Source organism: Aplysia californica, unplaced genomic scaffold (genome assembly GCF_000002075.1).
Source record: "Aplysia californica isolate F4 #8 unplaced genomic scaffold, AplCal3.0 scaffold00443, whole genome shotgun sequence".
Lineage (NCBI taxonomy): Eukaryota > Metazoa > Mollusca > Gastropoda > Aplysiida > Aplysiidae > Aplysia > Aplysia californica.
In genome coordinates this window covers 189148-204620 of record NW_004797713.1, presented here as the reverse complement: position 1 = coordinate 204620, position 15473 = coordinate 189148, and the positions used below count along the sequence as shown (strand labels likewise).

General features: G+C 38.8%; 1 protein-coding gene across 1 annotated transcript in view; it reads right to left on the bottom strand.

The window, feature by feature from the left end:
* Positions 1–5339: 5339 nt before the first annotated feature.
* The window catches only part of LOC101861380 (deoxycytidylate deaminase), a 14280-nt gene continuing 4146 nt past the window's right edge, over positions 5340–15473 (bottom strand). The window contains exons 2-5 of the mRNA XM_005104944.3: positions 11340–11439; positions 10209–10356; positions 9375–9588; positions 5340–6537 (exon numbers count right to left, since the gene is read on the bottom strand). Of these exons, the coding sequence (XP_005105001.1) occupies positions 6081–6537; positions 9375–9588; positions 10209–10356; positions 11340–11439 (919 nt within the window). The 3' untranslated portion in view covers positions 5340–6080. The remainder of the gene's footprint in view (positions 6538–9374; positions 9589–10208; positions 10357–11339; positions 11440–15473) is intronic.

The following is a 15473-nucleotide window of genomic DNA, read 5'->3' as shown; positions in this document are numbered from 1 at the left end:
CTTGCATTTTTTTCTTCTATTTTTGGCACTGTGTAAGGCAAGGTGTAAAATGATAACCTGTCTGTCTAAGATGTTCACGCAAATCTCTCACTACCTCTGACCCTGTGGTTTTATGCACCCCGCATAATTGAACAAAATTTGATCATTTTTTGCATAAAATTAATAATTTCTGATTATTTTCCTTTATCATTCTTTGTTAAATTTAATTAACAGAATGATCGCATAATTTCACATTTTTGGGCTCAGTTTGCATAATTTCAGAATTTTTCTGGCATAAAACGACGGGGACAGCTACCTGACACTTGGCCTAGATTGCACATTGACTCCGGACGCTGAGGACAAGCTATCATAATCCATTCGCCTGTTGTTATCGATAGTTCTTCCAAAGAATGAACGAACCGACCAAGTTAAGCAGTTGGTAACATAATTCAACTGCTGATGAGGGAGGTGTGTAAACCGCCATAACCTTGTAACCCAGCTATCATAAGAGGGATGAACAATTTACCAAGTGGGTAACCATGGACACAAAAATGAACTTGCAACAAAAGTGTTGCTCGTTTGCTAAGTGGCGGCGACCCATTTGTTTTACCATGGCACTTGATAGTCTCACAGTTACAGAATTTCGTTTTATTTTACCCTTACACTGAACGTTGTCTTCCCCATCTGATACACTTCGTAGAATTTAGCACTCACAACAGCCACGAAATCTTCCTCCAAAACCCCCCACTCATTTAAATGGGCCCAGTGACAGCCGTAAGACTGCGGCCGACTCTGTTTGAGACTTTGGAAGAGAATGGTTTTAAAAATGCATTTCTGTGTAGATTTTACTGAACAACTTTGATCAAAGGCACAAAAAATATTAATTTGCAATCTCCAGTGACACTCAAGCTTTGGAAGTCACAAAACTTTGGCAGCCATTTTCTTCCCTGAAACCAAATGACTCCCACATTCTTCAATTTGTTGACTGCTACTTCTATTCAACATAGAAAGTATTTTTTCCATCAAAATCAAAAGAAAAAAAAGCACAACAGTGATGAACAAGCTTTCAGATTATACCAATAACCCAGTATGCCCAAAAATGGACGGGCACATGATTCCACCATAAGATAGGTGCACATTATGCATGAGTAACTGATGATAGACAAGCAAGAGGAGGTTAAAGAGAGAGGTGCATTCATTACAGACCACGAGCAGTAGACTGTTGGCAAAGAACTCTGGTAATAAAATAGATGACTTTCTGCAATATCTGACCATGGTTTTTGGTGGGGGGTGTTGAGTGCAAAGAAACACATCCATACAATATTAATGATCATGTGGCACAGTAAAAGTAATATGGACAGAGAGAAACAAGAGAGGGGAAAAAGGAAGTAGTACTAGTACCTACCAGTCAGTGGTACCCTCCAACCACCCACATTACTGATTTACTGTATATATATATATGTTGGGAAAGAAGGTGGCTATAATAAGTTTCATATTATGATTATGGTCTATTTATCTTCTTTTCGTTTTCCAAGACACCAGCTTCACCAAAGTTCATTTTTACAGCATTTCAAATTTCTTTAAAAAAAGAACCCCCAAAAAACAATTTAAAAAAGCAGAGACCAAGTTCTCGCTAACATCTCTTCCCTTTTTGCAACATTGCTCTTTAGTCAGTTCCAGCATGAAATACACATCCTTTACAAGATGAAAAACTAACACACACACTCTGACGTAATAAATACTGCCAACCACTCTCAAGCAAAGCTGCCACAACCATATGATTACTCTAAGCCCACAAGCAAGAAAGGAAGAAATCATTTCTCAGTCCTGTAAACTAATTTTGTTTGTTTGTTTGTTTTGTTTGTTTTAGTAGAGGTTTTACAGCGCTCGCAACTGCATAAGGTCATATGAGCGCCTAATTTTGTTTGTTTGTGTGAGTAAAGAAAAAAAAATATTGACATAGCAGCCACCACAAAGTGCAAGAAAGAACCAAGACAGACAGAAGCAATAGTCTGGAATAGAGAGAAAGAAAAGAAAAAAAAACCCTATCAATGGCGCCCTCCAACCGCAAACAATATTAAATTACGTGCATTCATTTGTTCAAACCATGAAGATAAGGCCAATCCACGATCAAGTACATTCATTAGTTACTCGATATTTTGCCAAAAGCCATTCTGACTACACATATATAATATAAGTTATAATGTGCGTGTAACTGGTAAAGCCTGTACTTTTTCATAATTTGGAAACTTAATACAAATGAGTGTTTTATGTGATGTGATGTGGGCCAATGCCCATTTATACTGAATTAACTTACTAATTGGTAAAAAATAGTACATGTATAGTACAGTATAGTTTTAACAAAAATTCTAGAGAATCTTTGGTTTTATTTTTAATGCCCTGTGATCACCACTGAAAACTCTTTAAAAAACCCCAACAAATTTCATGAATGCTCCATTACGCATGCAAATCATCAACACCATAGCCCAGTATGGTAGGCTACCAACTGAGTTCACCGCAAGACCTCTATCAAATTATAAACTTCACAAACCAACATATCTTAAAATGTGTATATCATATTTTACATAAAATGAGTACGATAATAAACAGAAATCCAAGTCATTGTACAAAGTTGTTGAATGAAATAGCATACCATAATTAATAAGCATGGGCAAGCTGAAGAAAAGTTACCAAGTTACCAAGCCAAGGATTTAAGAGGGAGACAGGAGAATATTGTAAGGAAGAGAGACTAGACAGGCACAAATTTTAGGGAACATAAAAATTATTTTGTTTATCCATTTTTCCAGAGTGCTAGCTGTTCCGTTAAGAATTCGACCTCTGTTTTTTTTATAAGAACACACTCAGATTTAAGACTGTCAAGAAAAGCATATATATATATCATAAGTAAAATATCCCCTAAAAAATTCAGCAAGCACAAACACCTATACAGCAATCTAGAAGCAAAAGATACTCCAAAATTACTTAACAGGAACAAGAATGTATTTGAACATTATGTGTATTGCCCTTGCAAAAATGTTAGCAGTGAAGGAGTGTAAGAAGGGTTTTTTCCCCGTTGTTTTGCTTTGTTGGGTTGTTTGTTTGGTTTTTTTGGTTAGCTTTTAGGTTGATGATTTTGTTCAAGGATAAAATTAAAGAATGTAAGACGATGAAGACCGAATATCATGGTAAAACAAACACACAGGTCGCCATCACTCAGAGAACGAGCGATGCTTCTGTCGCAAGTAGGCCTACATGTTAACGTCCATTGTTACAGATTAGGTAAACAAAACAGTGACCAGTCACCTCACGTATAATTTGTATGAGTTGTGGGTGGGGCTTATACTAACAGTTTACGGACACACGCTTCCCTCACCAGCAGTTGAAAATGTATTGTTACCCATTGGTCAACTTGGGTAAACATTCATTGGAGGGACTAAGAATAATGACAGGATAATGGAATATGCCAGCCCGTCCACAACGTCAGAGGCTGATTTAGAATTTATGACAGAGCATTGGGCAATTATAGAGACCACGCCTGGCCCCCTGAGGCAGGTAAATTTGACTCTGGGTTGATCAAATAAGGTGGCCGCGGCGGACAGGTGACTGTTTTAAACAGTTGAACTATGTATAGAAAAAACGCAAGGGGGGAAATGGAAAGTGGCCGCATTACGCAGGTGGCCGTCATAGCAGGTCCGACAGTAATTTCTTCTCCATATATATATATATATTACTGCTGAGAGCTATTTGTCACAATACGGACACCAGTGCTCACATGCTAGAAAAATGATAAGTCGAAAATTTTTACCATCACCATTCGCACAAAGATCAAAATCAAAACAATTTAGGAAAAATATACAGCCACTGTACAAGATTTTCAAGTTACATTTTACAAAAGAAGCTTTAGACTGTAAAATGCCAAACTTCTGTATTCTATACACCCTCCCAGTCACTAACATGACCTTTCTGCCCTTCAGGCAAACCCGTAACTTAAACTGCACAGCAAAGATGTACCTGGTTGCAAACATCACGTTCTACTGAAATGTACTTGCGTGGAAGTGACACCGACTGTTATTCTAAACTAACAATTACAATCATACTTTACTGAATGGTATTTACATATTATATATATACTGATTTACAAATATACAAATATTCTTTGACAACGATAGTAACCCTCCTTCCCACCTCTTTAATCATATTGTAATACCATGTTTGAATACCATTAACTTACCAGTTAGGACTTCTCTTTATCTTAAGCTACTGTTCTCTAAGACATGAATAAAATATATACAGTAAAACGTGATAATTTTAGCTTCACAGGATCTGAGAATTTCTAAGTGGATTTCCTGATGTTAAGGGAAATTGCAATGCAAAGAATAAAGAAGGACCCCCCCCCCCCCCATACCTACCTAACCCCTCTGGCCACCACTCCCGGGTGCCCTCCGGTAATCACTTTACTGGCATAACAGCCAAAGAGCCACACCTACTAAAAAAATTATAACAAATGTTGCTGATATTGCTTCACATCTCACTACTGTAGGCCTACATCATGGTAATAATTATACTCAGCATGATTTAAAATCAGAAAAGCCGCACTTAAAAAGTACAGGTACATGTATCCAATGCTTGAAAATATCAGGTATCTTATACTTGTGGCTCTTATCTTTGTTGGAAGTATTGGATCCCCCAAGTTTCATAACATGCATTCACCAAACTCTTTGAGCGGGGTGAATGGAAGACCCACACACACATTATGATTAACACTGTCTTGACCTCTGTCAAACTCATGAGACCGACTCATTGAAAACCCGGGGCTTGATCGAACCCACGTTAAGATTAAGAACCACTGTCCTATACACTAATCTAAGAGGAAAAACACAACATATTATGCACAAGTTAAGAGTTAAAACAAAAAGATTATCCATTATAATAACCAACCCCTCCCCACCCCCCCAAATTTTTTTTTTTAAATCTAAAAATTGTCTTTGAAACAGTGAAAGATCCACCAAAGCAAGTGGTAACAAACAGGTGATGTCATTTTATATGCTCTTCAATCAATATTATCAACATTATTATACAGTGAGGTTGGATATAAATTTTCAAAGTGTCTTCAGAAACTACTTTTCTACATTGGAAGACTTGCAATGACCAAATTTACTAATTAACTTCATTTGTCAAAACTAGAACAACATTTTGCATGTTGAAGCAGGTTTTAACTGCAGCAAGAAAGTCATGTTTCAAGAGTAGATTAAATATAATATGTTAAAAAAAACCCAAATAAACCCCACCCTCATAAAAAAGGAAGAAAAAACAACAACAACAACAAACAAACAACCCCCCCCCCCCCAACAACCCCTAAAATAAAAATGGACATTTATTTTGCTATGCTAATTATTTTACAGCATCTTTATCAAATTTTACAGTACAGAAGTAATCATCAAATATCTATCTTATTCAATTGAGATTCTTTCTTCCTTAAAAAAACCAAAAACATTTTTACACTTCCCTGCCTGCAAAGAAATAGCTTCTGCTCCTCTTTGCCATTCTAGGGCCAAAGAAAAAATGGGAAAACTTAAAAAAAAAATAGGATGAAGAGATTGTACTCCCGCAAACAATCATAAACACCAGCAACTTAAACTAAATCAGATTCACAACCATACTATTCTCTACCCTAGTCCATTCCCATTTCAATTACATGCAGATGGATTGCCAAGAATCCCCCCCACCCCATCCTGCTCGGCATTTCTAACTATATCACCCGTAGATGACAAAAGATTCTTACTGGGAACCTTGGAAACTTCAGTCTGAATTCTTTACCAACACTAACATATATATATATATGATATTGGCAGCCAAATTCTCAGCTCAAAAACTATTTTTAAAAATTAAAGCACTCGTCACTAACTGTATCTTGTGTAATGATGGCAGGCACAATGTAAGTTACTACTCGGAGTAAAAAGAAGCATACCACTCGACCAGTGATCTTACCAACGAAAGTCATCTAGTGAGGGCAAAAGTAAGATAGACAGGCACAAAAAACAGATAAAAAATAGGAAGGATGTACCAGTGACATATTCCAATCACCAGCATATAATTCAACTTCATCTAGACATGAACCAAGTATACAATGAGAGGAACAAGAGAAACAATAGGGATGTGAAAGCATAATCAAATTCTGCACCGGAGCCCCTTGACCTGACACCTTCTGACAACCTCTCAGACTGCGACTGGGTGTCACCATGCATCACTCTCACTCGTGGGCTTGACTGTGGCAAAAGTTCCCCAGAACTGTGGTGCTGTGCCAAGTGTTCAGTGTCTTGTTGAGAATGTAACTCTGGCCGACTCCTGAGTGCAGCTTCTTTCTCTGTGAAACTGTTGTTGTTATTTGCTTTGTCCTGCACATTGGACTCAGAGATCCTCTGACGTATTGCCATTTCCTCAATAAGGGTGTCAGCATTACTGAAATTATTTACAACTGGCATGGTAGGTATTTCTGAGACGGTGGTTTCGATCAGCTCAAAATCAATGATAATTTTCTTCTGTCGGGGCCTGAACTGCCTGCAACATTTGAAAAAAAAAAATCAAACAAAGACAAGATTATATTTTGAATTCAATTCACAAACAGTAACATGCCTGATGTATCTAAAATATAAATACATTATCTGCGTTCATTTCAAATGAAAGAATCTCTTAATTCAGACCTCACTGTTGTAATATTAGGGGTGCTCTCAAACTGTTAGCTGATGTTTTTTCATGTTAGGATGCTGATGTTTCTGTAACTTCATTGTCAGAGATGCCAACCAAAGAAAATCTAAATGAGTATTGGGAAATATGAAAATGTGTATTTTCAGGGGAAAATGTGTATTCCTCACGACCGACCGACCAACCAGTTCAGGGTGTCCAGCAATATTTCCTGAAAAAAAAATACTAGCTCACCAGCTTGAAAAAGGGAGCACACAGGCGTACAATATACATGTATCCACTCAACAACATGTTAGAGTTCAGTGTCATATTGGGGTCTTGTTTGACTTAACTTAGGTATTTCAGTTTATTATAATATTTCTGTCTCATTATTATATAAAAAATTAATCCTGCTTTGAGTGTTCGGAAGGGCCTAGGACAAGAATTTCGAACATCAAGAACCAGTCTGGGTGTCATGATTCATGTTATGAACTGACAGACAAAAATTATTGCTCAAACTCAGAGAAGAGCAATAACTTGAATGGCTCAAGAAGACCCATGCAGTGTTAGAGTTGTAACAACTGTGGGAGGGCAAGATGCAGTGACACTGAAAATCTGCCAGTCTTGAACAGAAAGCTACAACATACACTGAAGGTATAATTTACTATCACCCATCCAATGAAACGCGAACATTTTATTTCAATAAGACAAACTTGCAAAGTATGAAGGGTTCCGATTCCGCACACGGCCTGCACCAATGCGCGCTTTGCAGAGAGCTCTAATCAAAATACTGAAATTGTTTCCAAGTTCTTATCCTCTGGTAATTGCCTTCACCCCCCCCCCCCCCCCAGTGTATCTTTAAAAAAAAAAATCAATTATCCCCTCCCCTCCCATATTCCTTAGTCCTATACTTTGCCACCCCGTTACTCCCACCAAAGACGGTTTTTGCCCACACGATGCCGTATTTTTAATGATGCGAATGCGCGCAGGGTCATTGACCGGTCACGAAAGTGAGCCAGACAATCTAAAAATCGGAAGACGCTTGTATTTTCTTTTCGTTTTTTCCCACAAGTGACAGCACAGAGACGAGTCGGAGTATTGATTAAATTTTATTTGCACGGCGACACAGCGTTTATACTGCACAACCTGCATGTCACAAAATGTTGCGTTATCAGATTACAGCTGGCAAACTTATCTGTGGGAACAAAAGCGAAAGTAGATCTTGATTTTCCTGATCGAGCCTTGGTGTCACATACACTTCCGCCTGCCGCCTGTCCCCGTGAAATTGAAACGTACTCTCGGACGGGGGAAAGCTGAACGAATATAATACAATTGCGACCGGCAAAATTGAACCTACTGACCTTATCGGACTTTGGTTTTCAAATATTCAAGTTCCGCGATACTGAGACTATTTTGACAAAAGATGGGACTTGAGTTAATTAGGATTATTCGCCCAAGCTGAATCTCGTATTTTTCGCATTTCAGGAATCGTATTTTTTCATGAAAAGTCGTATTCGTGTATTTTCGGCAAAAAATCGTACTAAAATAAATAAAATCGTACTGGTTGGCATCTCTGCATTGTTCATTGTTTCAGGAAGCAATATCCTGGCACTCCAGACAAGTCCATTGATGCTCCGTTGCTCTCTCCAAAATGTCGCCGAGGGTCTTATTTATAAGAATTTTAGCTTCACGGGATCAGAGAATGTCTAAGTGGATTTCATGATGTTAAGGGAAATTGCAATGCATAGAATAAAGGACCCTTTACTAATCGGCTAGAGTTACATTCTTCAACTATAAATTAGAAGTTTATTTTCTTAAATTTAGTGATAACTTAATACGGGGGCTCTCATGGTCAAGAAGTACAGGGTTTGCCTTTCATTCAATTGGTCCTGGGTTCGAAACCTGACAGTGACAGAAAATTTTCTTCTCCTTTCACCTTTCCTGCTCTCTTATCATGTTCTATCATTTGCTTATGTTTCAACGTCAAAGATACCTCGGTGGTCCTAATATTGATAAAGTAGGTTTGACCGCCACCAGTGCAAATTTCAACATTAATTCCCACCAAACTGTTAATGCTTCATGTGTCCTGTGCGCTCACATGACCGATGATACCTTAGGCAGTTGCAAGCGCAGTGAAACACTTACAGAAAAAGTTTTAAGCAATTTTGCTTAAGACTCATTTGTTTACTTCTTATTTGAGGTGTGTTAGTATGTGCTGATGTGGCTTGTTTTTACTATTGTCCTATGTAATTAATGTATGGCAGAGAAACTTCTTTCCGATGTGGTTGAACTGGCTTTCTTGTGTATATGAAATGTTTGTTCTTGTGTATGAAGTTTATTCCCAGTAACCTGTCATGAATATATATAAATGGTCAGGGCTTCTATTTTATGGGACAAAGTTCTATAAAAATGAATTCTATTATTATTATACAACCGAGACAAATGAAAAGGACAAACAGAGCAGCCTTCACACGAAAACCACAAGATATGTAGACTCTATATTTTGAGCCTGAGCAGTCTCATGAGATAAAACCTTCTGTGCATTTCCCTGTTAGATCTCAGGGGTAGTTGACTGCTGGTTCTTCAACCTGCAGTGTAATCGATTTTTATGTGTGTGACTGCTTTTTCTCTCGTAGAAGAGCCCCTGCTATGAGATATATATGGAAATTCCTTAGTAGAGTGTGACCACAAATGCTCACTATCAAATTACTCACCTGTACTTCACACCCGCAGTGTCCATCAAAAATCGTGAAGCCACAAACTCTGGTTTGTTGTGGTACTTGTCTGAATAGTAGACCACTTCCCGAATGCCAGACTGTATGATGATTTGAGCACACATGTTGCATGGGAAGAGAGCCACATAAATAGAGCAGCCTATCACATCGGCAAGGTTCTTGTTCAGCACAGCATTTAGCTCAGCATGACAAACTGTGAAAGAAATATATTGCATAAAGGATTTTTTATCTGAAAAATAATTGCAAATATTCACTGCAAGAAGGATATTTATAGCATTGTTTCATATGTTTCAGAGATAGATTAATTAAGATCTTAAACCAGATTTTTACTAGTATTATGACAATTGTTTCTCTCTCTCTGATAAAGAACTCATTTTCCAAAGTCAAAAGAGAGGGAATGTGAAAAGAATCAGTAATTGTATTTGAACTGCCTTCAACTGTGACAAAAAGTCATTATTTAACAAAATGTCGCTTAAAAATTATACTTTTTTTAAAAACAAGAAGCTGTTTAAAACAAAATTCCTAAAGTCATGAAAGAATTTCAAATCCCTGTTTGTTTTCCCCCCCATCTTTATTCTATGCATTGCAACTTCCCCTTACATGAAATCATGGTATCAGGGTTTCACTGTAGCTCAGCTCAAAGTAAACGATATCTATGGCAAATGCCCCTACAACAGGAGAAGGATCTGAAGTGAGTGAGTAAAAAAACCCATTGGTCTCTTCAAAAAGGGAACTCGCTACATGATAAATATATGCACCAAAGCAGACTTTCATGGTAATGGTTTGTCTCCATAAATTAAAATGATAATATACCATATGGAGACTTGCTCTGTAACCATTTTTCCTTCGAGTCATTTTCAGCTCTGTTCCATGGCATCATATCATCAGGGCAACCCATTGGCATCCCGTTATAGCCGATTCCGACAATCTTATTGTCCTTGTTGACAATACATGCTCCTACCTAAATAGTTGGGAAAAAAGAAATGCACATAAGATGACATAGGAGTTTAGAAACAGTTATATTATGGAGGCAGACAAATTGAGTAAAGATGTTCAAATCCAATTTGTTGAACCCCACTTTTGGTCATCTTTATATATATGGCGTACGTTACTTTATTTTAAATCTAGATTTCTGATTGCCACAAATTATTGTAACTTTGCCAGAAGAAGCTCAGAATTGAATTTCACCTCCATAAGAAACAATGAAAGTTGCGATTATCATTAGATTTCACAAACACATAGTCACAAAGCCTCTTGTTACATAGAATAAATGAAAAGTATCAGTCTTGTGGGCTTGACAGCCTCTTAACCACTATAAAGTTCTAAAGGAGCAGGACTTCCAAATGCAACATCCATTTCCAGTTCAACCAAGCCAAGGGTGTGGAGAGCCTTGAAAACTCTCAAAAGATTCTAAGTTCAAGAATGCTTCTTTGGGGATGTAAACCAGGGTCATCGATACTGAATCTAGCATGATAACAGGTCACAGTTATCAAAAATGCTAGAGTACACTCTATTAGTGAAACTGCACAACATAAAAATCAAAAATCAAAATTAAGTATTTCTCAGAAATGAATGTTACTTAACTTGCTGTATCTTAATCTAAATGACAAACTGCTCCTAAAACAGTGTTTTGTTATTTTTAGTGTATATAATAAGCAAAGCAAATACTTATAGAAATACAATTAAGCTGGTGAGTATGAAAAATAATGATGACCAAAAAAAAAAAAGAAAAAAGAAAAGCAATGAAAAATTAGACATGGAAGAAGGAAGTGAAGATAAAATAAAGAACAATTTTGCTCCTTGCTCAACTTATTCAGGATATAAAAATTTGGACAAAGTAATTCAGGCATGAAAGTAGACTTAGAAAATTCTCCCAGTCACTGATGACATGAAAATCATCACTGAGACAATTATATAATATATCCCTAATTAACATTTCGCGACCTGTGTTCTTGGATCCTTACTGCGCTGAGCACTGAGAAATGCGATGGACATAAAGTACTCTTGCCATTCCAGATAATTGGTTCTCTTTGTACTTTTCATTCTGAAAAAACACATTAAAAAAAAAAGAAATTGACAATCAAAGAGAAAATAGTGTGGCAGAACACTTGGAGAGCATGTGCGTTGGGGTGAAGGATGACACAAGCAAGTCAGATCCCAGAAAGAATATAAAATAAGGAATTCAAGCTGGTTGCTGACTACTCCATCCCATCCTTTTTTGGGGGGAAGTGTTTTACGGCACTTGCAACTGCATAAGGTCATCGTATGAGTGCGCAGGACACAACAAATATTTTAAATTGGTAAGAAATTTTGAATTTTGCCCGGGTGGCAGTCGAAGCCTACTCCTATCGATTTTAGACAACCAAGGGATCTTTACCATGCGCAACTTGCACACGGACCTCCGAGACTTTTCGTCATTGTCTGAGAAGGTTTTCCTACTAGAAGATCAGGGGTGTGGCTGAAAAACAGCAGTAAGAAGGAGCCAAAGAGTAGTAGTAGAAAGGCTGCAGAAAGAGTCAGGAGCCCAGAGGAGGGGGCAAAAGAGGTGAGGGGGTGGGGGCAGAAAGAGGAGACGAAAGCAGACGACAGAACATTGCTAGAGAGTAGGAAAGGAAGAAAATTTTTCCGTCGCTACCCAGATTTGAACCTGGGACTTTTGAATGAGAGGCAAACACCTTAACCTCTAGGCCATGAGAGCCCGCCATCACATCCACAGTGACAGTGTGGGATGTGACCAGTTGTTGAAAAAAGCAGTAGCTTTAGCTTAAATCACCTCAGCTAAAAAAAGTAACTCGAATTTCATTTTGATACAGTCTTGCATGCACACATAGTGAAATATGTACACAGCAAACAGATATTTTTTGTTAAAACATTACATCACGAAATGTGTAAAAATTTCTGCGCCATGCCGATTTCCTATATCTGCTTATATCGACATGCTTTGGGAAGTGATTTGATGTCGATTTATAAAAATGTCGATAAATGAAATTATAAAGCCAAAGAGGAAAAAAGGGGAGGTCAGCGATAAAAGACAACACTACTTTTTAAGGCTGGTTGCTCCCCTTGATTCTTGAAACTAACAAGAGGCCGGGGGATACCAAAGACAGTAGAGCGCGAGGCGCACACTACACACCAGCGCAGACTTTATTGTAGCATCTTTGTTAGGCCTGTCTATGGCCGCTTGCCTTGGAAAGGCGAGGCACTGACTCACTGACCGTGGCACTTGCCAGCGACAGACTGAGAAAGTGATGGGGAAGGGGAGTGAGCGATCGGGAGTGGGGGTAGGAAGACGATGCCCAGCTTGCGAGACGCTCACGTCTGTGGGGCACCGTACTGTGTTGGAGACTACACGGTGTAGGCCCTACATGACCTACGAAAGCCTGGTATGTCAATAGGCTACTTGGCGGGTATGTGGACTTAATGAAGAACTAATGCGTTGACTGTAAGCGTGGCTTTCCCTACCATTTATGTTCGTGCGCTTTGCCAGGTACCCAGGAAGCATGTCGATAAACAAGAGTGGGCCGAAAAAAGGTCGATATTGAGAAATTGTTTAGTGAAGATATTGAACGAAAATGTTCGTAATTGGAAAATATGTCGATATGTCAAAAAATTGGACGCCCCCCTGAAACCGAAACCACCCATATTTTTATTAGCCCCTGAAACCCCTCTTGTTAATTAACAATTGAAATATTACTGTTCATTTGAAAAATAACAGCTCATCTCTCGCTCTCGTTCGGATAAAACATTGATACGGAATAGATTTAAGTCAGTGTTGATATTTAGTACTCTTGGGCTTGGGGCCAAAACTGGAGAATGCTGCTAATTTTAAGTTTTATTTAAAGCAAAATAACTTAGCATCAAATGGCTATTCTCTGGCGTCGCGCTGGTCAATAGATCGATTGCTATTCTCCGGCGTCATTAGTTGCACATGTCCATGTCGCTTCTCCACAGCTTTCCATCTCCCTTGTTGGCACGTTATGGCCTTCCCATCCTTACTACACAAACACTCATCAGGGTCGGCATTGCTTTAGAATGCGATTCATCACAGGTGGACACGCAGCCACTACTCAATGAAAGCTCCAGTGATGGAAGGAGGAATTGCTGTGTCAGAGGTGAAGCACCAAAAGCGCCAACAACCCTCAGTCACAACCAGAAGTACAAGAAAGTGCATCTGGCACTGAACATAGACGACTTAGATGCAAAAATAATACCCACTACGCACTACGTGCCGACAGGGGGGATAGAAAGCTAGATTTTTAGCTGTGGAGAAGCCAAAAGTGCAACTAGCTGACGCAGAGAACAGCCATCGATCTATTGACTGGCGCAACGCCAGAAAATAGATCTAAATCTAGCCACTTGCAATAACTTAAGCCTAATCCATAAGGAAGGACTTCCGTAACGAGCGACCACCCCATCAAACACAATAAAGAGGAGGCCTAACCCTAACCTAGATCTACCCCTACCCCTACATTCTGTTCTGTCTCATAGTGGTTGCTCGTTACGGAAGTCCTCCCCATAATAAAAATAAGGCCCAAAATAAAGGAAGGTGAAGGGCTTTGGAATTTCTCCCTTGAGAAGTTGGGTACAAAAGGGAGGAGCTGAGGATAACATTAATTAAACATTAAACTTTTATTGACATTACATGCATGATAAAAGTTTAAGATCAGATTAGGCTAAAACTCCTCCCCAATCGAACGTAACTTCTAACTCTACAATATCTAGATCTAGAGATCTAGGCGTTCTGAGCCAACTGTTTGGCTTGGAGATTCCCGCCGTTATTATGAACGCAGTGGCTACGTTCACGGCGCCCTGAATGCAGTTTGCAGGCGCTGTTGAGGCTACGTTCACGGCACTCAAGCTTCGTTTAGACGGAGCGTCCACTGCCGGTTTTAGTCAGTGACTACAGTGACGTATTTTTAATATTTTGGCCAGCTCCAAATGTTCCATCCCATGAGATGAAGGAAAACGAAAAAGCTTGGGAACCGACGCAGAGAGAAAATGACGGGAATAATTCTCATCATAATAGCAAACACCCTGTCTCTCCCCTTTCTCTTTCCTTCTCTCTCCCCCCCCCCTCTCTATTTTCTCTGTCTGTCTGTCTCCCCCCCCCCCCAACCTTCTCTCTCTCTCCGCCTCTCTCTGTGTGTGTGTGTGTGTGCGTGCGTATTATGTCTTTGGCCCAGAACGAGATATTCATTCTCTCATTCAAACTATTTGCAAGCGTATTTCATATCATTATGCATTTTTATAAAGTAAAGAGATAAGGAAAGTTGATAGCACGTTGTTTTTTAAATTTTATTTCTTGCAACTACGAGACAAGAACTGAAAACGAAAGCTCTCAATATTATTGCCAGGTCTCATTATTGGTCAATGTTCCCTTTACTCAACTTTACTGTCTTATTTTGTTCTACACCAAGACTGTGTTTGTGTTTATATTTACAGACAGACAGAAAGAGATTTTAGATCAGTTCCTACACTCAATTCATTCTTTTGTTTCAGCCTCATAATCATCTCTTTCAATGACATTTGCCGATGCTGATGCTAGCGTCTAATCAACGAGATGAGAGTGCTGTTTTGGCACTTCCCCAGTTTCAACAGTTATCGAGCTCAGAAAATGCTTTTTGAACACCTTTCCAAAATACTTTGATGCCCTAGCCTCAATTTCTCAAGATTACCACAGCCTACTGCAATGGCATCGACATACTTCAGCACATCACACGACAGTTCAAACATTGATAGGCACTAGTGGAGTAGGTATAGTGATGGAACATATCGTGAGAGTGATAATAGTGAAGAGGAAATTTTAGATGAGGATGAACTTGCTCCTCACCCCATTGCCAAAAAGAAAATTTCTCCAATGAAGAAAGATTAGAAGGTAGGTGACAATGACGGATATGTGCTTTTTTATTCTGCCTTTGAGAACCCACCACCAAATAATAAAGTGCCAGCAAAATTTACAAGGAAGTGCAAAAGCTATGGAGGCTGAAACAATATTCACAAAATCAGCGGAACACTGAGGTTTAGTATACAGTAGGATGCTGTGTGACGGAGATGACAAATCTCATCAGGTGCTCAATT